The following is a 26,393-nucleotide window of genomic DNA, read 5'->3' as shown; positions in this document are numbered from 1 at the left end:
ATAAAGGGTATAATAATTACAGATTTTGTGTTAATAAAAAAAAAAAAAAAAGCTGGCTGACTAGAGCGTGCATGTTTGGCTGGACTGGTAAAAATATCAATCATTTTATCCACTAAGTTTAAACCTATCACGCACTTGCGGGAAAGACAAAACTTATATTTAAAACTGCAAGGAAAAAAAAAAAAAGCACACAAAGATAAATCAGACATCGTTTCCCAACTCCATCCCATTTATTGAACCTCTTTGGTAAACTAACAGAAAGAAAAAAAAATTACATAACATACATTATTGGAAAACAAAACAACAACATTAGTGCAAGGATCAGAATGTTTTCGAAGTATTTCAAGCAGTTTAAGTATTTGAACTAAGAAAAGAAATTATCGAAAAACGCTCATAAGTCTATTATGATAAACATCTCGCATCTGGAAGATGATTGACGATATTATCTGAGCAAAACTGTGCATGCTCAGGAAAGCTCGCGGTTTGTGCTTTTGCAATTTCTTGTTCCGTTATCAATAATTAACGGGCCATCATCACCGTCACTCAAAAACGAAGCACTAAGTAAGGGATTATAAAAACAATTAGCGGATAAAAATGTGTTTGATGAAGGAAGTTGATAACAAAAGAAAAGTAATTTATAAGTGTTTTTTTTATTCGTCAATTTCTTAATGCCTATTGCGGTATTGTCTTGATCCTTTCCTTAATGGCTAAGTCTCTTAAAAGATGGGTTTTAGAGCTGTAGGCAGCTACATATGAAGTTTGTTTGGTAATGTCTCAATAGTAGTTTTGTAAGAGGCAATTTTCTTACTAGTTTCTTAGAGGAATTTTTTTTTTTTAATTTCAAAATAAATGATGAGGCAAACAGAATTTTATTTATTTTTTTATCTTCTTTATTCGCATACTTGAACCGTCGATAAAGATTATGATGCGTGTAGGGGGGGGAGATAAAATTGCTGTACTTTTCATATACATATACATTTTTTGTCAGTAAATGACATGTATTCGTCTCCCCGATTTTCCACGTTGTGGGATGAAAAACACAAACTTCCAGGAGAAAAAACCTCATTTGAGATCTACTTCATCAACTTCATCTCTCTGCGCAAAGACAAACAGTTTCTAGAAGTTAAAAAATATATATATCACCGCTTCCTTACGAGATTGCTTAACTCACCTTTACTGAAAAGTCTTATAAGGGCTCCTCCACTGGAGCCCAATAGAGGACATTGGAACCCAGGTTTTCTTCAAGCGAAGGACAAATGTCCTCTCTTTCTCAACTGCACTAAAAAAACGTTCTCTCCCAACTGGTCGTTTGCAGGTAGAAAAAGTGGAAATTCGAATTATCTGCAATGATTCTAAAATAATTGTGCGAGCTAAAAAAAAAAGATCCATAGCAATTTTTTTTTGTTCTTTTTTTTTTCAATTTGAAAAATCAGAGAGAAGGCGTTCATTTTTCCATTCCAAGATATAAATATTTTTAATGGGATAGAATGGGGATGGTTTAGATAGATACGTAGTCTGGAATTTGCGAAACAGACCAAGAATCGTCTGAAATATTTTCAGTTAAAAAATTCAAACAAACAAACAAACAAAAAAAAAAACTAATAAAGTTAAGAACCCGATCAACGCCACATAATTTTTCCACTGAACAACACACATCTACAACATTTATAACCCACTCCACAACACTCAAAGACTACTATACGACGCAATTTATGTATTATTTCCCCTTCATTTCGGGTATTTTATTTTGTCTCGAAGTACCCCATTCGGAAAAAGATCACTCGAATGTCCCACACATTTAAGCATACTCGCCAGCATACGCGCGCACGCACACACACACACACACACACACACACACACACACACACACACACACACACACACACACACACACACACACACACACACACACACACACACAAAGGAACAGCTCCGACAGCTTTTCTACCGCTTCAATAAAGCATCCCGTAAACTCCAATCACACATATGCGATGATCCCCGAGGAATTTCTGATATCGCCTTCGAAACTTGCACTGCCGCCCAACTATTCCGTGGCCGTGTCCAGTATTTAGGTTCTTACGGAATCCCATAAAGGCATATCGTCAGCAGCAGCTGTGCTCCTCTTAGAGGTGGTTTGCCAGCGCGATATTGCAGAAGAGCTCCACACTTCGGTATTCGATTTTATTTGGGAGAGGACGACGAATGTTTCAAGCTTGTCGTAATAACCTCCGCATAATAGCTGTGGGTGGCAATTGCTTATAAAAAAAAAAAACATTTTCCGCTCCACCCTATTACTTTTTCCATATTTTTTCCTCCCCCTTTCGTTTCGAAATCTGTGGCTTCACGCGCATTTACACTTCAATGGGTTTGATGCTTGAAGAAGGAGAGGCTGATATCAAATGTGATGAGGCACTTATCGAAAATCTTTTCTTAGAACATGATATTAATAAGAAGTTAATTTATGACTACACTGCTAAGTTGTCCCGTCAATTTTATTATCATATTTAACGCGTCAGATTGAAAACTAAAGTAAGATAACACTGCTTACAGTTATGTTGATTTGTCGCTCAAAATAATAATCGTCATTTTCTTCCTATCCAGGCCAAGTGGCCTGTTCCGGACTCAGTCCATCTTCTTCTTCGTTGTCCTCTATTTCTTGTTCCTCTAGGCTTATATGTTGAGATCTTTTTCTCTCTCTGTATGGTCTAGCCAGTTTTTCCTATATTTAATCATTGAGTCTGTTATGGAACTGACTTTAAGATTTTTAATAATTTCACAATTTATTTTTTTATCTAACTGGTATTTTTTTCTGTTTTTCTAAGGAATTTAATTTCTGTACGTAATTAGGTTTAAAGATTCTGTTAATTATTCCAGTGTTTTTTTATAAAGTTTATTATCTTAAAATCAATAATAATAATAATAATAATAATTTGTATGCAATTTATATATCAAACTGTTGACTGACCTTATGAATCGAATGGGGATAAATGTGACTATAAATAACCGAAATTAATTAAAAATCTTAACTGTAATACTACTTTCTATAATAACTCGCATTATTTCATAGTAAAACCTGCAATAAATGAATCAGCGTGATTCAGAAAGTACGTGCCATGGGCCATGCACGTAATAGTCTCTATTACAATACATCTTAGCAATGTTTGACAGACAATCTTTCCTCCATAAAGACTTGAAACAAAATCGCTAATCCAATGTCTCTTCTGCTTTTCCAACTCCAATTAATTTTTAATTAATTCTCATTTTTAATGGTCCCCGTCGCTCAGAGATTCGTATCCTTCTTCCGAAAGACCTAAATACGTCATTCACTATAAACTGACGTGAACTTTTCTGTATTGTCCAAGTTTTAAACTGTTTCTGAAATGTAATACAAACACTGGAAGTTTAGCTTGCTTTGGACAAATTCGGGTGTCCTCGAAAGAGAACAAATTCTTATCGATGAAAAAAGTTGGTCACGGAGGGGGGGGGGGGGGGGGGGAACAGCATTCGCAAAAAAAAAAAAGTGATTAGAAATACCTAATAAATGTGCATATTTGTACATAATATATTTACAAATGTATCTGTTTCCCTTCGGTTTTTTTATTAATTTTTTTTTTTTTTTTATAATTTAAGTTGGCGTTTGCTTTCCTTTACTAAGCTGGAAGCCACTGCGGTTTGTAAGTCCAAACAGGTTACCGATCTTCTACACTAAACAATGAACTATCAATGCACCACGGGAGCAACAAGTTGCCCTTCCATCTCACCAGCAAAGTATTATTACTTTGCTGATAGATTACTTTATCTATCGCGCGCACGCACACGTCTCAAAACATCCTTACTACAGCGTACACATCGTAAGGAATCAGCTAGAAAGAGCCACGAGATGAGAAAATATTCTCGTTATATCTGAACTAACCGCCGGTGGCTTAATCAACCCCCCCCCCTCCTCTATAACCCGCGAATAATCTATTTCGATACGAATAGGAGGTCAATAGCTTAAAGAAGATTCGGTTGCAGTTCTGCTGCTCGACTTATTGGTATATACGAATGCACGTTAACTTACTTGAGGCTATTTCTTGGTGGATAAACAATAGAATGGACGCGTAACGTCTGTTATCACAGTCCTCTTGTAGATTCAGAGTTAAATTTCAATCCAGAATGCGAAATGATGCAGTTGTAGTAGTCGTGCAATGTTAGAAATATTTGCCTCAAGGAATGACAAAATACCCGGTTCTATTTCAGCAAACATTCCGATTGTATTTGAAAGGGGGAAAAAAAAATAAAAATAAAATAAGGAAAAAATAGGAGTGTACTAAATTTGACTTTCTTCAACAAGAAAGTACGGAAGGAATAAAAATGTATATTGGTTGAAAGATGACGGTTTAGTACCGAAGAAACTCGGCACTGTTTCGATGATATGATATATTTTATATCTCATTGTTCTTTCTGCGGATTCCTTAAGAAAATATTTCTTTTTTTTTTTTTTTTTGCCTCACAGAGCGAAACCGAAAAAAAAAGTCATGGTTTGAAGTAATGAATCTTACTTCCGAGATAAAAGGAGTGTCGTATTCTGACGATAAGGACAGGAGAAGAAAAGAGCAACAAAAGCATTGATATGGCAAACAGAAAACAGTCTTCTGGGCTGGAATATCCGTTTACATACTCCGTGTAGTGATCAATCAATCTCGAGCTATGGAATAGTTTATATATGATCGAATTTTGTCTGTGAGTAGACGACAATGTTAAAACTTCAACAATAGCAATTACTGGCAATCGGCAAGTACCAACAGTCACATTTAACAATAGAACAACAACAATAGTGAACAAACTAACTGGCTACGAATAAGGTAATACACACGACAAATGCAACAATCACAATTAGGGTAATTAACAAATATGCACGCTACAAATAAGTCGTGATGATTGTAAACTTGAACACAGCGATTACTCGATCTATTATTACAATGCGGCCTAGAAAATGTGGAAAATAAATACACACGATAAGCCGGAAGTGATAACTCAAATACCAGTGCGATTTTATTTTATTTTTTTTCTTTCTTTCTGTTCTTAACAGCTGTCGAACATATGATCCAGTTGTGAAGCAGCAGGCAGTAGGGAATTTTGTTCTTCCTCTCTGATTCCTGTTTCCCGATTATCTGACACGATCATAAATAATGTAATTCTATTGTTTTTACTAGAGCAATCATTATTTATCAATTTTAACTGTTTATAATGCAAATTAATGAATTATCTCGCACAATGAATATATTATACACACTATTCTGGTGGTGGATCACGAAAAGTTAATTATGAGTAGATAAAAACGCGGTATATGTATTTATGGGATTATCAGTAACACACACAAAAAAAAAAAAAAGGCGGTAAGGATTAAAACAATGAAGAAGCTGATTTTATGAAACAAAGGATAGCATTAGAAAAGCTTCAACAATAAGTAAGCTGTGATGTGTTAATACATTGTTGTGGTGGAATTACGATGGCAACAATACCTAACGAAATGCATTGTTCAATATGCATATGTTGACCATCTTCGAGGAAGTATATAGTACAAATTTATAACTTTTTCTTATTTAAAAAAAAAAAAAAACTTTGAAAACATGCTGTTCATTCTAGGGAAAGAGAAGTAATAAGATGAGATAGCTAGATACGATCGTTGTCAGTTCTGATTTCGATTCAGACAACGGAGGTAGTTCTTATGAGCTTTGTCTTAAAACACACCTACAAGTAGGAATGTTGGTTGTTACCGGGAAGTCAAACGACTCACGCAAGAAAACAGTTGGCAATAAAACTTTCAAGCATACCCGTAGGCCAATAAACTGCTTTTCTTTTACAACAGTACGTTAGCGCAGGAGGTAGGAATTTCTATGACGTCGTTAAAGTGTAAAGAAACACACGTAGCGCTGATAACGTTTGACATCTGAAATGAGGACAACTCGTTTAATGTCTCGTTTTGATTAAGAGTGAAAGAAAAATGTTTGGTCTTATTGCTATCAGCTAAAGTTTATATTTGTTCTGTTACGCCGAATCGGAGACATCGCGCATTATAAGGTAACTCCTTGATTAAATTTTATATTTAGTTTGTGCAGCAAAACTAAACATTAAAACAATGGAGAAGTTGTTTCAATGAAACAAACGATAGCATGAAAAGCTTCAACAATAAGTAAGCTATGACGTGTTAATACATTGTTGTGAAATTGAGATGGCAACAATGCCTAACTGAAACAATACCTACAAAATCAACAAACGATTATAACTGAGCTGCTATTACGTAAATCAACAGATACTAACAGAAGACTTCCTGCTTTCTGAGCGAAGTCGTTTTTCCTTCTTGGAGACATCTGATGAAGAGTCATCGGAAGGCTTCTTTTCCTACCACGTATGAAGCGAGCAACAACCATAACAAGAAGTGTTTACTTCTTAAACTTGTACATTTTATTCTTCGAAACTCTTTCGTTCTATTAAAGTATAGTTTCTTTACTGTTAGTTCAAGAGGTTGATAATTTATCGTTTCTTTTTTCAAGAGTTTTAAAAAGTTCTTTCATCTGTACAAACTTCGTTGCTCTCCTCTCCCCCCCCCCCACGATCCTCCCCTCAGTAATACTAAAGAACTGTAAAGTTGCCCTGAAGAAAATTGAAACTGAGGTAAAGAAAGAAAAAGTAATTTTCTGTGTATCGACAAGGGATTGTTGTGAAGAGATCTCGTTCAGTCCTAAAATCTTGGAGATGTAATACTCCTTGTTAACTTCGATGCACAGGCGCTCCTGTCTTACTTGTTTGTGGAGTGTCTTCGATACGTACACGCAGTCAACAAACAGCTTTTTTTTTTTTCTAAATCAAAAGAAATAAACGATGAGTTTAGAAGTTTCCTTTCCAGTTTATTAAACTACGAAGGAGTTAATTCAATCCACCTGGATTTTAAATGCTGGTCCGTTTCGTGCAGTTTATAAAGACAGATCTGTCGAACGTTCCTGAAGTTCGCAATGACAACAAAATCTGTGGAACTTACCAAAGTACGAGTTTACGGACGCTAATAGTCTGTGCACAAAATGACTCACACTGTGCATTTTTCATGAATAAGAACATTTACGTGTATGGTTTGCATAATTAATGTAAATACTGATATCGCCTTGGTTTATCCATGGCTAAATGGTCAGAAGTCAACTTAAAAGAACTTAAAAATACGAGTCTTACACCTAATATATTAAAAAAAAAAAATTTTAGAATTTTTTTTTTTTTTCGCAAAAAAAGACGAACTAGCCCATACACTCACTGTTATGAGATCACTAATCCGAATGGACAATTTACAGACAATTTCATTCCCAATATATTGAAACAGAGCCTCATAGCTCCATCAGTTCCCTCGATGTCCTTTGGTTAGAAAAACACGAGTTCGAATCCCATTTAGCATGCGAAGAACCTTGATCAGAGTTTTTCTAGTGAAGATGAGTTGGCCGGTCTCGTACGGGGTGGAAGGTTGTTCATCTAGCACAACAGACAAACGCGCAATTTACACCGATAGCAGAATTATCCACCCCCATCATAAGCAATAATCGGGTTTCTAAGATGCCAACTTGGTCGTGACAAGCCATTGAGCCTACTGAAGGAAGGATTGAGGGAAACAAACTGTATTGAATAAACGCTATGAAAATTCCTCCGTAAAATAAGATACCACAAAGTTCGTCTAAGTAATCATTAACAGCATTTATGATCTAAAGAAGAGTCTATTAAGAGAGACAAAGAGAAACAGCCAATCAAAATACACCAACCCTGAAACTGCAACAAGAACACTAACGGATATGATTTTAATTTTCCCATCATTCCTTCTGCCAAAAACTCACGTGGTAGATAGTGAGAGTCTCCAATAGATAGTTTAACCTTTATAACACAGCTGTGGAAGACAAAAGTATAGATAATTTATCCTATCCTTTCTCATCCGTCCTAGGACGGTTGAGCTTCCCCCCCCTTCCTAATAAGGAGACTTTACGACGAATTAATACAGCTAGTTCGCCACTCCTCTGCTACATTCCTTAAGGGCAGTATTTTTTACTGTAGCAACGTGTGTTCAAGGGTCCGGTTTCTATTTGCGGGAGAAAAACACACAGATAAACTGGGGGGGGGGGGGATGCTGTCCACTCCCAAGACCGGCTAACTTGGCTATGTCTGAGAAAGATCTTAAACTCCTCACATCGGCGACGGGAATTGAACCCAGGATACTCCTTCCCCAATCATATGGTTGCAAAGCTCATAGCCACTCGGTTAACCGCGCGGACCCATAGATAATCTAAAGGGGAAAAAAAATTACCTAAGCTCCTGACAACCAACTGCAATTTGCCAATTAGAACGATCCTTGATGTACACTTCGACAGTTCCGTTCTAACCATCATGCCTCTCTCTCTCTCTCTCTCTCTCTCTCTCTCTCTCTCTCTCTCTTTCTCTCAGTATGATGTAAAACGCCAATACATCTTACAATGGCGTCAAGAGCATATTAATGTTGCACAGTCCTGAGACGTCTGCTCATTAAGTTGCGAGGTCCCAATAGTTTTGCTGTGGCCATACTTTTATGGCTCCAAACTACACCCGGAATAAATATTTATTAAAGCCCATAATCGCCCATAAATTTTCTCATCGCTCTTTATTCGAATACGAGACATCCTCCTCTGTCACATTGCCCTATAGAACATAACGGGAGCCTGGTCTATGGTCACAAAACATTCCACCCTCCCTCCCTCCTCCCATCCAAATCGTTACGTAATTTACGTCCAAGCCTGCTTCGTTCTGTACACCTCACCTACAAGGCGTCATTAAAATCGCGCATTTATTTTTGCCTAATGAAACTTCGGAAAACTTGAAAGACTTATGACGAAGTGAGTGGAATACTAATTTTAGAACATCGATACGCGAACCGCTCCTTAAACTGATGCATCCACCCCGTCTGTTGACTTTAATGTGAACAAATGAGAAGCGGGACGAAAGGTCGCTCACCAACTGTACAAATCAGCTCATCGTGTTGATTGATGATGCGTGACAGAATCTTTCCGAATCGGAGGCGAAATCAAAGTCGCAGAACTCTGCCCCATCGATTCAAATTGCATCCACCTTTGCCTGCAGAAGGAAATGAAATGTAAAACTACTCAGTCCGTAAGTCGAATTGCTTTCGGAGAAATTAAATTATTGCGCGATGGATTTTGCATAAAACGCTGCGCTTTGGTTCGAGGAGTATAACTGGGTTAATTGAGTGTTAATCGAAACAACCGAGTTGATTACCGCACGCACGCACGCACACATACAGACGCGCAGTCGTCCGTTTCATTGACAGTACCATCATTTATACTGAGGGCCGTAAATCAACTTGTGTGTCGATAAAAATAAAACTGTGAGCTCCCCCCCCCCCACTACCACCACACGCACAGAGTTTATGTGCTTGGTCTCAACTAAGAAAATGTTATCATCAGAAATACAGGAAGGAAAATATAAAAAAAAAAATAATAATAAATAAATAAAGGAAATTTGCTTGTAAGAATAATACAGTGTGTCTAAATATCCGTAGTATCCGGTCTCAGGAGGAGATGGCCGTGTTTTTTAATCCAGCAAAACAAGCATGCCAACCAAAAGAACACATAAAATGTACAGATGCGATCAATAATACATTGATCATATAGATTTAATTGTTTCGGCCGTATGCGGTTCGTTTTTTTTAGAACGGCATTCAACTAATTTCAGCCGACCTAGTTGGCGGAACAAAGCCTTAGTAGCTCAGTCGGTACTATAGACGAAGCCCTTTGGTCGTAAAGACCTGGATTCGATTCTCGTCCGTGACGTGAGGAACCTTTATCTGGTCTCTTTCGACAAAAGATGAGTTAGCCAGTCTCATACAGAGGTAGGGTTTTTTAACCCCGAAACTCGGGTTTTTCATCCCTCAAAACAGGTGAACATACTCATCTACAGACAAGACAAACCGGGAGACATAGGGCTAACCACCTTATCCTCAAGACGGTCGCGGTTTCAAATCGTAATAGGTCATGCCTAATACGAAGATAACGGGCTACTGGGATTAAATAAGTAGAAGAAGGAGGAGTTGACCGAATGGTTAGCGTATTCCGTCGACAACCAATAGGCTACAGGTTCGAATCCCGCTATGTGAATGGATGTTAGTAATTGTTCAACTAATTCTGCTTGGAAAAGGAGTTGCTACCACTTCTTTCAGTAAAGACCACTCCCAAAATCCCACGAGGTACGGAAATGACCACAGTGTGTCCAAAGGATTGTAATCTGATGCGCCCGCGCGCGCACGCACACACACACACACACGCTTCAGAAGCATCTAGTAAATAAAGGAATTAAAATTAAGACCTATGAAAGATCAATGAAACAAGTTTTGCAGAACACCGGGGGGTTTATCCTGATAAGTATATGTTACACAAAAATGAGTTTATTATAAATTGACTTAACGTATTCTTGTCTTCTAAGATGCTCCTGTTTAGAATCACACGAAAGAATCAAAGCTCTCAGGCGAGTGTGTGCTGTCGGTCAACTGGTGCATGTGTGTGTGTGTTCTTTGGCCGGTTTGTCCATTTTTAGTGACCTTCAGTAGCGCTTATAAAGTTCTTCGAGTGCTAGATCGGATTCATCCAAACTGCACATGTCGTTCATCCCAATTGCCTTGCGAGGCATCACGCCCATGTTCAACTAAGGCAAGATCGGCCATTTTTTCTTTTCGCCTCGAGAACCGGAACAAGGATCGCTTTTCATATTACATTCTTTTGCAAATTCGTTTTCATCTCATTCCTTTCAAAATCACCAAGCACGAGTTCAAAATATCACGCGTGTCATGGTAATAGTATTCAAAACCAGACCACGCCATTCGCTGGCTTAGTGGAACGTGCAGAAGTAACGCCCTCTATTTAGACTCATTATTTCAGTTTATTGCTTTGTACATTCCTGCTGAAACAACAAAGCTAAATTGCAAAAATACCAGCGGGAACATAAACTGTGATTTTAATCCCACATAATCTCCATTCTGTGTGTGTATGTGCGTGCGCGTGTGTTCCCATTTTCCTGATGTGCAGAATAAATCTTGGGAGTAATTATTGGCATGTGTTTGTTACGTAAACTGCTCCCCTCCCTCGCTTCCGCCTCCCCCCCTTCCTGTTCGCTTCATAAAATCCTCTTCATCTTAACAAAGGATTATTTGCAGCATTCTTCCTTTAAGAAACAAGATAAAAATGACATATTAAACACGAAGTGGAACGTCTGATGATTTCTGCTTTTAAAATTATATTTCTCAGCAATTTTCTTCCTTCTTTGCGATGGCAACACGAGTCAAGGGGTTTAAAAACATTGTAAGACACGAACGTGGGATTAAGAATTAAATGAGCAGTTCATTAACAGGCTGCAAAAACAAAACAGGACGAAGGAAAAAAAAACTATAAATGCAGTTTAATAATCTTTTCAATAGTTGTTACAGAAAGAATAAAAACAGAAACATTTTACTAGAATAATATTACGCGCATTTGTAGATTCTTCTACTTTGTAGTACACACAAGTTCGAGAAAGCGTTGAATAAAATAAATAATCGAATGAATCGTATCAAATCCTCTAAATTTCATTACTTGTGCCATTAATGGGGGAGGGGGAGGGGAGCGGCTTCTCCATTCTTACTCATCATCGATAGTTTGGCTGCTTCTGGTTTTGACGATTTTGGAGATAGAGCATACGAGAAAAGTGCTGCCATTTCGCGATCCTAAACCTTAACTTGTATTATTGTCTGAAACAGCGTGAGTTCTACGGTCGATTTTTCAAATTTGGATTTAAAACTGTAGTTTTTAAATCTCTCTTGAATATTTCCTTCTCAAATGATTGTGTCAGCTTTAGAAAAGGACTAATAACATGGATGATGTCATAACTTCAAAATTTCTAGAAAAAGATGAGTGCAAACACAGAAAATGTGTCAGAAATAAGAGTATCCAAGTCTTTTTTTTTCGACATCCTGACTTTCTTTTTTCCTTTCTTGTTAGCCTCCCAATAAATTCCACTTAATGTATTTTCTCTACATCTCCTAAATATAAAAATGGATCGCTGCTTGTGATTTTTTTATGCTTTCATTTATAGTGTTAAATTTTATTTCACTTAAAATAGAGTTTATTTTAAGAATGGACTATATATTTTTTTTAATTTACTTATTACACTAGGGAGTATACGATAGGGAAGTGAATGTGTTCCACTTATAATGCTAATTGTATGGAATCCTTCGAACACTCCACTAAGCAAAATCCTCGCGAGCTTTCACGTTGAAGAACGAGATAATTCAATTTCGCACGAGCTTAATTGTTTAAGGATCATTAGCAACGTTCATATATTGTTGCTAACCGTCATGCATTTGTTGTAGCAAGAGAACTGGGTTAATAGCTTTCATCTTACTTACGTATCAAGGGAAAACTGTCGAACAGTGCTGTGATCTTTTGTCAATGCTTTTAGCAGCGAGGGAAAAAAAAAAAAAAAAAAAAAAAAGGTGCCAAAATACGCTGTTCGCAATGCTCCCTACTATTAGATGAAAATGTCCATCTATCTACTATTCCCAACCCGTGATTTTCTCTTGGCTGACAGCACCGTCCGGAACACCGACAAGCGATGACTTTACCTGGGGGTTTTGTCTTCGAATGACAGCACGTGCGCCGTTGCCGGGGTAACAATCCCTCTCTTTCTCTTCCGTCCCCTTTCTCTTCCCCCCCCCCCACGTCTCGATTCTTCGCAGAACGTAGTTAGTTTCCTCGTGGATTGCCGGTAAATCCTACGCCCCCTCCCCCCCCCTCTTCTCGCGCCACCTCCACGAGAGTGCTAAAACCAACACAGCTGACTCGGGCACCGTTCGTATAGTTTTACGCACGCAGCCCACGAGCGTTTCTCTCTCACGCGCGCGCGCCTTCTTCTTTTCCCTTGCCGTACCGAAATAAATCGGTGAAGCCTAATCCGCCCAAGTTCAGGCGGGCACGGAATGAAATAGCGGGTGGCGCATAATTCTTTGTTGACGTGCACGAACAAAAGAATTCATGCCAACTGGTAAGGTGATTTATGGCGGATGACGATCATCGCTCACGGGGGGGATAAGGGGGGGGGGTTGCAGCTGATCATCAGGAAAATAGCTTGTCATCAAACACGGTCGAAACAAAAAGTTGGACAGGAAAGGAAAACGTGACCTATTACTCCTATCAAATGTCCGTAAATGGGCGTAGCGGTAAGATTTTTTTCCTCTTTCCCCCCCCCCCTTCTAATCAGAGATTCTTTGACGGAACTTAGAAGGCATACGTCCCCCCCACCACCACCATGTCTTCCAGACGTTTGTTACCATGGCAACCAATGAAGAGTACCTTTGAATATTCTTAAGAACAAATATGGAAAAAAGTCCATTAAGATGAGCCTAAGCAATGCACCAACTGAACTCCAAACTCATGAAATATGCATCAATACATTTTTAGTATACGGAGAATAAGACACTGTCGGGTCACATGATGGATTCCTGCACAATACTGCTTTGTTTGAAATGATGGCGATTATTGTATGAATGACAAAAAAGGTCTCCATCCTGCTACGTAATTATTATGTACCAAGATTACTCATAGGACATTTGCATTTAGTAATCTTCGAAATGGATATCAGAGAAAGGAGAGATTGTTTAGAATCGTAACATTCAAGATTTCATGAATTTTGTGCAATCCATTTATACGATTCTGAAAAGTAAAAACCGGGGATGATTTTCGAATGCTCATCCATCCCTCATTTTTCTCTGAAACAGTCACCCCAATCAAGACTCATGGAAATGCACTGTTTTGAGTTTAAGCACTATTACAATTAATACGATTCGTGGTTAATTGTTGGCTTTATTGGCCATTGTTAACTCTGGCTTTTATTAGCCAAGTCCATTGTTATTAGTAAAATTTAGATTTCATAATTATGTACTGTATAGAAGCACTTCATTGTTAATTCATTAGTAGCTATCTGCTAATACATTCGGGGGGGGGGGGAGTAAAAGATGAAATTTGATTCGCACAGAAAAATATTGATCAGCGTTCTACTTTGGCGATCATTCTTCATTTGTTTAGACTGCGCAAGCTACGACAGCCATCTCACGTGCTGCTGAAGAATAATGTGTTGCTGTTTTTGAAATGATCTTGTTGAGGCAGCTCAGGTCGTGAGACGTCGATGTATTATGTTTGTCAATTCCATGTGTTCCCAGACTACTTTGCTTGTTTTCAGGGAGGGAATAACCTTAGCTACCTGTTTGAGAAAAAAAAAAAATGACCATTTACCTTCCTCCATTTTCCCGATGAAACTAGAAATAAAAATAGTGAAGCTAAATAAATATTGATATTTATTTCCTATTTTGTGTACCTATAAAATAATTTGATACACGTTTTGCGTTGTTATAAAATGAGCTTCATAATTTTTTTTTTTTTTTTTTTTTAATAATAGATTCTCTGTGGTATGAATAACCTGATGGGATCTTCACGTTAAAGAGAAATCCTCAAGTATCTTGAATACCTGGCTGGTTTTTGTTGGGAAATAAAGTTGATTTTAAAGAAAATTCTTAAGGATTTGAAGAGTGTTCATTTATTCAACAGGTAGTGTTGAGATCAAAGAATTGATGTGCATAAATATTGTCTTTTATTTTATGTTAATTAAAATTAAATTTATCTGCATAAAAAAAAAATAGAAACTTTTTATATATCGGTGTACTTATGCATTTGGCGAACTGAAATCCATTTAAATTTTCATGTATATTTTAAGGAATAAATGATCTTTAATTTTTGCTCGAAACTTTTTTTGCGCAAACGTTTCACGTGATTTATGTGTGGGACGTTCCAACATTGTGTTTCATTAATATTTTGTTTCTAAACTAACGAGAAAGAATTCTGTGGTCCCACTGAAGGAACGATGACATCATTTAATATTATAATGCTTCTTCTATCTAGGAGATATAATAAAAAGAAATAAAAAAATACAATAATTAAATTCTTTAGAAAGAAAAAAAAGTTAATCTTCTTTTCAAAGACTGTTTAAAGAACAAATGACGTTCATTGGAGCTTGAGTTACATCAAACTCTAATAACCCTTAAGCATTGTGTCAGTAAAATATCGCCTGCAGATTCTTTTGTTCGTTAACTTTATTCTAGAGCAGGTGATTTCGGTTTTCTGTAGAAATGTTTTAATTTTTTTTTATATATTATGATTTGCTCGCGGCAATGCGATCTTCATTGTTGGATGTCGTTTGGTAATACAAGTTTGAAACAAAAAAAAAAAAAAGAATCTGCTTTGATATATATGACATTTCTAAGGTTCTTTCGAAACCCTTGAAGCTCTAAATGTGTATGAGAATACAGTTTTATCTCTGAATGCCAAGAAATAATTAAAGACGATTAAAGCGAGAATCATTGAAAACGGGACTTCGGGCCAAACTTTCTTCTTATTTCGGATAGGGTCGTTTTTTAAATGAAAAACTGCGATGGGAACTTTTCAAATAATCACGAAATCTTTCATTTTCATGCGAAGTGTCTAAAAGGCGAGTAAGTCTGAAGAAGTAATTGAATTTCTTAGTGAAGACGAAAAAAAAAAAAAATGAAATGAAGACTGCGAAATGTGAAACAGAAAAATTTCGTCTGTGTAGCCTACGGCCGAAAATTTCAAATTGAATCAAACTTATTCAATTATTCACAGAGAGCGAGCGAGAGAGAGAGAGAGTGATTCTTCAGTCTTTTCTTCATGACCACTAAAGTAAGATGACGGACTTTGCAGAAGAAAAACTAACCGAAGAAATCCGATCTGTGCTCCTTCGCAAGAAGAGTCGTATTGGAAGCAGTTTTTAAAAGTGTGTGGGTCTCCCCCCTCCTCTCCCCAATCTCTGCTGTTGCACAGATTGCTCACGTAACAAACACAGGAGGCCAAGTGATATGGGGGGTTGTGGGGGATAGTGGAGGTCTAAGCGACTGCTTGAAGAAGTACATATGTCAATGGTAAATCCTGAACACACTCTCAAGCGGGGTCTACCGCACGAAATCGATATGTTAGGCAGCGATCGGTCACTTCTACTAATGGTGTGTCAAGAGCGAGAGAAAGAGACAGGAAGTTAGAAAAGTGTATCGTCATCGGTGCACCCTAATCTGCTCCTCCCCATTTGTGTGGTCACGATAGTAACTACGGCTTGTTACTTTGAAGTGGACTGTTTCTGCAAAGTAGGTAGCGCTAGTTAAAGTAATCCAGACGAACTACTCACTAAGAAAGTAATTGCAAGCTTCAAGACGGATTTTTTTTTTTTTATCTCCCCATGTGTCGTTCAGTACTTGGACATCCCAATATTACTTACAAAAAAAAACAAAAACAAAAAAACAAAAAAAAAATCCTCTTTCTTGACAATATTTATCTAGCATCAACTAATGATCAATACGAATCTCCATTTATCCTAAGTTAATACCAAAAAAAATAAAAAAATAAAAATAAAAAAACAGAAACTCCCCAAAACATCCTTCTTGTAACAAGAAGTTCTAACATTAACAAGTAAATAGATTTCTCTTTTCTTTAGTAAAAACGCCCTTGCTTGGTGACGAATGGTTTGCACTCTCTTGCTATGGGAATGATTACAGTGGCTAAAAGAAAAAAAAAAAAAAAAAAAGGTTAGTAGATAAAGCTGTACATGACTGACATTACTACACGTCAGTGCAGAAAACAGCGGCTATATGAGAGCACGTACATCGCAACTACCCTTATTTCCCAAACCAACTTCCTGGCAAACTTTCATTATGCTGGCTTCAATGCGTTTCTTTGAGGCTTGATTAGTTTCTCTTCAGAGAATCCGATACAAATATGTTTACATCAACACGAGAAAACCTTAAATTAACTTAGAATTTTTTTTTTCTCTCTTTCTTTCTCAATGCAGTACTTTTCTAGTCGGGCTCTTTTTTTTCTTCTTTTTTTTTTCATTAGCCTTTTGTTCTTCTTTTTGTTATTTAATTCCAATGTAGAATGAATTGTATATTTAATATAAACTTTGTGTGTTTTCTCTCCTAATCCATTTGTACATTTCTATTTTTTATTTCATTTTCTGTTTGTCTTCTGTTTTATAACTTCATTCTGCGTGCTCTTTTGTTTTGTGCTGTTTGGTATTAATTGTTAAATTGGATTCTGTTTCGCATTATTGTTGCTAGCCACGCTTTTCGCATTGTTGCCAGCACGACGAAAAATAAACTGTGAATGTTTTGTATTTTCGTCTGCTTTAGCAGACGAAAATACAAAAGAGAAGTACATTGTTATTTTTCTTTTCTATCTGTTTTTTTTTCCTATCTTTATGTAATGTACAGAAATTGCCAAGATTACTATTAACTTGCATCATATGTTCACTGATTACACATCATTAAATGCATTAGTTTTATACTAAGTTAAAAAATATAAAAAGCATGGTAGTAATTCGGCAATTCCAGCATTATTTGTTAAGTGATTTCTGTTAATCAAGTTTCAATGTTTTGAAGACGCTGCTCTCTGTGGAGCGCAAATAGCTATTCTTAAGACTCCCCCACCCCTTCTTATGATGAAATACTTAATCAACGTTGATGTAATTTGATAAAAAAAATGATGAAAATCCAATCCAATTTCATTCCAGATTAAGCAAGTCTATCTATGTCATAATCAAGTTACGTAAAGAACTATTATTATTTTTTTTTTGTTCTTCGTATCTTAGAAAACTATTGTTATCACGCTAAGGATTCTAATTAGCAACATCACAAAATTATCTGCTTTTCGCTGAATATTATTATTATTTTCATTTATTTGTTTGCCATTGAATTTGTTGTAAGCTTACAGATATGCGTTTGTTAGTTCAATGATTAGCACGGTGAAGAATTTCTTTATTTAATTGTGAATGATTAAGGAAGAGTAGGTAAGTTTTTCCTTAAAAAGGTTTTTACCAGCCATCAAAATGTCATCTAAAAGTACCCAAATATGAATTTACGCTTTACACATGAGAGGCAGCCGTAATGGAATCACAATGTTCTTGATTTCTTAACATTCAGCCCAACCTTTATCAGATACCTCAGGTAAAAGTAATTTTGCTTTGCCCACTCAAGAAGTCGTGAAAATGCCGCCCATCATCGTCTGGGACTTTAGCTAGATGACAAAAAGACTTTAATATAAGCCACGAATTTATTATGTTTAATTGAAAGACACCTTAAAATGGTCCACGTGGTTAGCCTAGTGGCTATGCGCTTTGCAACCATATGCCTGGGGGAAGGAATGTCCTAGGTTCGATTCCTGTCGTGGACGTGAGGAGCTTAAGGATCCATAGACAAATTAGCCGGTCTTGGGCGTGGACAGCAGGATTTTCCCCCAGTTTATCTGGGGGGTTTTCATCTCGCAAGCAGGCAAACCGGCCCCATGAACACACACGGATGCAGTCAGGAATACTTAAGACAATCCCTCCAGCCATAGATCTGAATTGTCAGCTATAAAAATAGGGGGGGTTTGAGGTGGTGCCGTACCTCCCCGTAAAAGGGGCTCACGGCCGTTGAATCACCAACAGGCAAATGAATGAATGAACCTTCAAGTGCAGAGATAATAATCCCAGTCTTATTCCCCTGTTAAAGATTGTTTCGAAATTTCATCTCTAAGATTTTATTAACAGATTAACCATTTTTGATACTAGGAATGTTAGATGGCGCTGGGTGCAGATCACTTTTTTTTTCCTTCTTGAAAAAAAATTAGAGCAAATCTATTTTGAGGATAGATTGTCAATCGCTGACACTGACTCAATGCTTATTCAGATGTAAAAAGAGAAATAAGCTGTAAAAGTACAACTGCCTCATATTAAGACGGATTAAATTAGAGTTAATAATTTCAGTATGATTAAAAGCGACTTTCTTTGCTCCTCTGATTTGGCTGCAGCCATTCCTCAACCACGTAACAATTACAGCAACTACATATCGAACGAATTTCTGATCATCTTCCTTTGCTCCATCCCCCCCTCAATTCTTCGGAACAACCTCCCCCATACTGTTTCTCCTGCCGAACATAACCTTTAAGAAACATATCAATAGATTACGTCTTTCTCCATGAACGATTACGCGCACGTAGCAGTGTTATGTTATAGGTCTTGTGACCTCTCGATGTGTGGGGTCATCATAATATATGCATCGTAATTTGTTGATAACAGAACCGGATATGATTTGTTTTCCAGTTCAAATCGTGGTCGACTTATATGTTCAACTATTGGCGCTTATGCCATCCCAGTGATAGTGATCACACACACACACACACACACACACACACCTTAGATACTTTAACCGTGATCCAAAACAATCCAACCTAATTCTTCTTCGCCATCTTGGTTAAATTTAGATTTTAAAGCCATTTTAATTTTACTTTTACTGAATTATGTGTGCTGACGGCTCACCATACGATCTCTTTGTAAGCTAAACCGCTAATTTAGTTAGGAAGTTTTGTTTGATCAACTTCGCTAAACTGATAACCTGGAAGATGTGTTTTGTTTTGTACACTCAAGTGGCGGACAAAACACACGCGAGTTGATTTCCTCGTAGCAATATCAAATAACAGTATTTAAATAAAGTTAGAGCTAAAGCTAACGCTGGTCACTTCTTTTAGACTATTACAGTAATATTTAAGCGTATGAACTAATTCAGTTCGTAGCAAGAATAATCACATATAAATGCAAGTAAATCCTCATCTTTTTTCACTATTCCATGGATATAATCATAAAACTAAACAACAAAAAAACATTTTTTCACAATAATTATAAAATTGTATATATTTTAAAATCTTTAAGTAAAAAAAAGAAAGTATTGCAATACAACAGAGCCTGCTTAGCTCAGTTGCTTTTTGCAGACTCTTATGGTTGGAAAGATCTGGGTTCTAGTCCCGTCTAGGACACGAGGACTCTTTATCAGGGCTTTTCAAAGGTGAGTTAGTGGGTCTCATACGGTGATGGAGGGTTTCCGTCTTTCAAAACAGATCAACAGGCTCCGTGAACGCGAAGATCTATAGACACAGAATACTAATTGGACAAAGAAGACAACGGGGAAACCCCCCCCTTGTTCTATAATAATTCCCTAGTTATGAAGCATTGCTACTTAGCCAACACACATAATACAACGATAGATTCATTATGTTTGTCGAATCTTCGTGAAAAGTCTGTGGAGACGAAAGTCAAATAAGCAGTGTGGTAAACAGACTCAATCTTGAAATGCTGAGGACCTTTTGAGAAGGCTCCATCAGAGAAGAAAATGTTCTTCTCCGATGGAGCCAGAAAATGAGTATCCAAGTTAAAGATAAGAACTGACTGAAAATAAAATCGGCCGCATCTCGAGAACACTTGGGCTGGTCATCGGTTAGGGAAACTGAAGTATTCAGTTTTTGCATTTGCCACGTTGGCATCTTTTGCCAAAAAAAAGCTCTGATTTATCATACGGCAAAACAGGCAAATCCACCAGAAAACCACTCAGTAAAGAGACACAATATCCTTCCCTTATGGCCTTGGCTGCTTCGGCCATAATTCTAAACAATTCAATCCGACCCAATTCCATCTACAGGCGCTACTTTCTTCCGTGTTTTATAGTAACACCAGATGTGCCCTCCCCCCCCCCCACACACACGGATGGAAGGTACTGAAAAAGTTGTTTTACAACTGTGCTCATCCGAGTACTAAAAAAAGAGCACGTGAGGTAGTAACCGTTTTACTGCGATGTTTGTTTTTCAAGTAGCATTGAAAAGATACTCACCTCATTACAAAAGGAAGGTCTTTCATATCCTTCTACGGAGAACACAGCAACGCATATCACCTGTAAGAAAACTAGTACAGTTTAAGATCTTTGATCTGTAAGGAACAAATTTATTTTTTAATGCAAAAGTATTTGAATTTTTTGTTATTAGTTCAATCTTCGTTCATTATCAGTATAATTACATTGTGCTTCATATACTTATGTTAACAAAACAGACAAAGAGAGGGGGAATGGATGAATACAGATTGATTTTTGAGAATTAGAGTGTTTCCCAGGTGAAGGTAATGCACATTCTGTCGTTGACACGTAACAAAGGAAGATGCACTTAACGTTGCATTGTAATTCCAGGAAATCAGATTTCTACGACAGAAATGCATATTTAATCAATATTACAAAACTTGGAGAATAATAGGAACAGGGTTAGTTGCTTATTTCAGGCTATTTCCTTACATCAAAACAGTGCGACGTGTCATTCTGTTATTTCACTAAATGATCAGTTTTTCATTTGTACGAGGGCTGTTCAATAAGTAATAAGACTAATTTCACTGTGGCGAAACCACTCATCACAATATTAATTTCTGTGGAATAAAGAAATACTGCTGCATGTATTAACAAAAGAGGGTGATAGATGGCGTATACGGGCTGATGTGCCAGAGTGTCACGTGACTAAACACAAGCTTGTTTCGGCGCGCCCACGAGGCACGACCAGTCGTCGAAATGGAAGCGTCCTTGGAACAGCGTTATGCGATTAAATTTTGTGTGCGTTTGCAAAAATCGGCATCGGACACTTTTAACATGATACGCGAAGCTTTCCACGAGGAAGCAATGTCGAGGGCAAGTGTTTTTCGCTTACATAAAACTTTTAAGGAAGGAAGGAAGGCAAAATGTGGAAGATCTTGAACGTGAGGGAAGACCTTCAGCGTCCAGCACAGAGACAATGATCAACACAGCAGCGATTATCATCAAGCACGTCAAAAGGAAGCGTCCATTGTTGAAGAATGGTTTCTTATTGCACCACGATAATGCAAGGCCACATATTGCTGGTTGTGTGGTGGACGTTTTGCAGAAGAACAACACAGATATCCTACCACACCCTCCATACAGTCCTGATCTCGCACCGTGCGATTTCTGGCTGTTTCCTCAGCTCAAAAAACCACTAAGAGGCCGCCATTTCGAAAGCAACAAAGCATGTGTAAAAACTGCGGAGGCGGTTTTGAAAGAACTCTCAAAAAACGGACTCTCACGTGTTTAAGAAGTGGACGCAACGTTGGGACAAATGCATCGCGTCTCACGGTAGTTACTTCGAAAAAGACCATGTAAATGATGACGATTAAAGGTAATCTGTTTTCTGTATAAATATAGTCTTATTACTTATTGAACGTAATATTGATTAGGAGGGCAGTCAATCAAGTCACTTGTAATGCGTTTCCCGTATTCCTGGAGGTCGTTTGCCCGATCCGTAAAGATACGAAACGGGCAAAAAACAAACTGTTTCTATTTGTTTATGGGCACTCAGAAAAAATCACGCAAGACCCACCATCATTGTGTTACAAATTCAAATTTCTTTTTATCGATTTCTTTACATTCTGACTATTTGATAGAAGACCGTAACCAGCACGTTTTGTTTTGAAGGAAAACCTCAGCAACTGTAATTAATGAAAATATGACAGTCGGCAACATAACACATTCTTTCTCTTTCGTGTGTGTGTGTGTGTGTGTGTGAAAAACAGTGTAGTGAATCTCTTACTGGTACTATATATTGCACGCATCTCACGGAACTCTTCTTCTACGACTAAAAAACGCTTCTGGAAAGGCAGTATCGTGAACTTCGTGAAGCCTCTTTGAAGGGAGATTAGTAACATGATGGCTCACGTAGTTCAGTCCTACTATGGAGTCACGTTCTGGACTGGACGGTTTTACTTGCGTTAATGAAATGTTTTAAAAAAATGGCCTGTTAGGGGTTAAGGCCGTTCGTAGTTTTATTTTCAAAGCATAGTTTATGTTACATGCTGGAGGATTGTGCATCATTAATACTGAATGCAAGTAAAAAAAAATGTCAAGATTTAACTTTATTTCCCACTTCAGGTTAATTTTTTCTAAACTCAATTTGCATGAAAGATCATCGCAGTTATTTGCCCTTAGTATAAAATAATAAAGTAAAATAGTTATTTTCTTTGATATTTCCATAGCATAATCATTAAAGAGTTTTCATTGCACAGACCGGTTCAAATCCCGTTCAGAACGTGAGGATCCTTTATCGGGACTTTTCGAATGAAAACAAATTATCCGCATCACACAAAGATGGAAGGGATTTATCCTCCTGCAAAAACAAACCAAGCAAACGACATACAAAGAAGGTAGACTTATATAACAGACTATGCAAATCAGATAATTCCTCATAGCGTAACACTGACTGCGTTTATGAAGGCCAACTTTATTTCTTTGGCCGCGATAAGACCTAATACAGAAATAAACCAAAGATGAAATTAATGTGAGATTTATGATTACATTAATTAGGATGACGTCAAAGTTGGGGTTAGACTTTTCTTTTAGCCATTTCTTATTTGCTAATAACCCCACTTTTATATCGTTTTCTTCGGTCTTGATCTGAAGTTGTATTCTTAAATCACTTTCTTCTCTTCCAACCCTATGTTTCATGCAAACGCAGTGTTAAACAGAAAACTAAATTTCAAAACTGCAATTCCGAATAATCTTTGAATGTCTAAGAAAACGAAAATTGATTACGGAATATAAGCATAGTGGAGTACTTACCTTTGCACTTATTTTTCGGGATATTCCTGCTCTGATCTCAAGAAATTACATCCTTTGGTAAATTAATTGTTATCTCTATATGCCGGAGAGAGTGCATAAAATCTCCTTCTTTTTACGGACGCTAAATAATATTCTTTCCAGTGAACGATCTTTCATTATAAGTACCTCAAGGGACTGAGAAGCAATTTGCTACAAGAAGAAGGCCGAACTTGAAGCTGAGCCAATTTGCTATAAACAAACCATGCAGAATGAATACCACAGCTCTACTGATTATTAATAGATTCAAAGTGAAGTGCCGTAAGGGAGAATTGCTTAAAGTCGGATGACAAAGGACTTAAATATTCAACGTATCACGCGATAAGAGCGTGTTCCAATCTTGCTCATTCTACCCTGTTGCTTCGCGAAAATAATGGATGGAGGGATTCAAGTGAATCTCGCCGAAGTCATGGAATATTTAAATTACCGAAAATTGAACCGATATACCGAGTAAATAGCATGTGTTTGTGCACTAGCGAGAAAGTACCAATACGTGAGTGCGAATATAATGGTTGGTTATTTATTGAAGAGATAGAAAAATACGTCGTTAAAAATTCAAATTTAATTCCAGGCTTTAGAGGTGGTTCATTATTAATTTAGATTACAAAATAGCTCCAAAAATAACGTTAAAGGGGCCAGTGTTGTAGCCCGATAACAATCGAAATGGGCGGGCATAGGCAGGCGCAAAAAAAGTTAAGAAAATCTGTTTTCATTTGGCGAAGTTCCAAGCAATAATGGAAGAAAAAAAAGTAATTGTTGCCTAGAAACAATTCAGACAACAACAATTGTCCGAATTGTTCAGGCACAAGATGTCTGATTGTTGCTTAAGGTATTATAGGTAACAACAGATATGAAATAATAGTCATTGTTTCAACAATCAACGTATGGAATGGATGATTTCATAAAACAATGGTCTGCTCTTGTTGTATCGTATCGAAGAACTATATGGCGAAAACATCGAAGAATGGTGGTTCATGATCTCAAGTTGGGGAAAAAATTCCTGCGTCTTTATATTCACTATATTAAAGAAAGTTGTCAACATTGCCATGACAAACGACAACACTTCTCAGATTTCTTAGACTCAGTATTACTGCTCAGAATGCATGCTGTTATATCTTAAATGTTTTAGGATGGTTTATTCTCCAACACGTCGTTCGATAGTGTGGCAGGGAAAATTATGTATTTACATCGGCTGAGATCTTTTCCAGTAGGTGGATTCAAAAACTATTGCTAAACACACACACACACACACACACACACACACACACACACACACACACACACACACACACACACACACACACACAATTAACAGAAATGTCAGTTGCTCTACATAAAAAAAAAGTTCTGCCCCCAGCTTTTTTTATATTTTTTTATTATTAGATTCGGTATATACTCAACACATATTTGCATAAAAGAAGTCATGTAAATGCTATCTATGCCTTTTCCTGCTCAAATTTGAATTATTCTTCAGAAGATGTCTAACATAGCAAAGAAAAAGAGAGAGAGAGAGAGAGAGAGAGAGAGGGGAATAAAAAAATAATGGCATTCAAACTTGGCACTATACCAGCAATTTTCTTGTTAGCTACTGTTATAATCAAACTCATGGGCTGTTGATTAAACGTTTATGACAAGCAAAGTGGAACGTAAAGAATAGTTGAAATAAAATATCTATTAATAACCACACTGAAAAAGACTTGTCATCATTTCACTGATAAAGCAAAATGCTGACAAAGCAGATTGGCATAATATGTGCCGACAATAATTGATACCGATCAACAATTGTTTTACATTGTTGACTTCTATCAGGCAGTTGGCTAACTAATAATTCACAAGTAATCAACAATCATGGATGAACAATAGAATCTATCGTCTGCTAAGCGTACTTAGCTAATAATTAAAAATCGAAAGTTGAGTACTTTTACTGCATAGTTTTAAGAGGCCTCTAGTAGCAATACCGTTTATTTTAAATAAACTTTATTTATAATAAGCTCTTTATTTTAAAAAATATTTTAAAATAAAGAGCCAAGAGGCTTCAATTCGGCGACGTAAAAATTATTTAAATTAAGCGGATATTAAATTATATAATTTCTATATAAATTATATACTTTATATAATTTCTATATTCGGCATTGAAATAATGTGGGATTTAATATCCCCTTAATTTAAATAATATCCGTTAAAATATTTTTAAAGAGAATTACGTAATTTAAAGGATTATAAAGGACCATGTCCTTGTAAATGTTAAAAGACGATTATTACAAAGACGTTTCGTAGAAAAATATTTTTAAACTTCGCATCAATAAATAAGAGTTAAACTGCCTCCTTAATAGTTCATAAACATATTTAGAGAGTACTTAACTGCCTCTTCCATAAAGAACAGATCATTAATCCCGCCGAAAAGATTTTCAAAGGCTTCGACTATAACCACATGCATACTGATTAAGGTTGGATAAAATTTAATGAAGCGAACCTTCGAATTGAGTTTGAACCCTTGACCTTTCTTGAAAGGCTGAATGCGAACTTCATTTATTTTTAGAACCCGAGACATTCAAGTATCTTCCTGGTGGTTATTGAATACCCGTTAACAGGAAGTAACATTCACCTGTGTCTATACTGTTTCGAACATAAAAGAGAGAACGAGCGCCAAAGAAACGAAGAGGATAACGTGTCGCAGTAACAGAAGTGGTATTAAAGGGACTTTGTGTACTCGGCAATATCATTTAGTCAACTCGAAAGGATTACGAGTTGGTTTCGACGACACACAAAAGAATCGCCCACACGCGGCTGTCTTTTGTCT

At 37.0% G+C, this 26,393-nt stretch overlaps 1 protein-coding gene across 2 annotated transcripts in view; it reads right to left on the bottom strand.

Annotated features, from left to right (window-relative positions):
• LOC150108636 (metalloprotease TIKI1-like) overlaps positions 1-26,393 on the bottom strand; it is a 271,836-nt gene that overhangs the window by 200,502 nt on the left and 44,941 nt on the right. The window contains exon 2 of one of the 2 annotated variants that reach the window (XM_090416095.1): positions 20,786-20,845. In XM_090416095.1, the coding sequence (XP_090272221.1) occupies positions 20,786-20,845 (60 nt within the window). Of the gene's footprint in view, positions 1-20,785; positions 20,857-26,393 lie in introns of both variants that reach the window. The other variant, XM_090416094.1, reaches the window with a different exon arrangement.

This window comes from Typopeltis vanoorti, chromosome 3 (assembly GCF_054136105.1).
Source record: "Typopeltis vanoorti isolate ZY-2024b chromosome 3, IOZ_Tvanoo_1.0, whole genome shotgun sequence".
NCBI lineage: Eukaryota > Metazoa > Arthropoda > Arachnida > Uropygi > Thelyphonidae > Typopeltis > Typopeltis vanoorti.
This window is presented reverse-complemented; position numbering and strand designations above follow the sequence as displayed.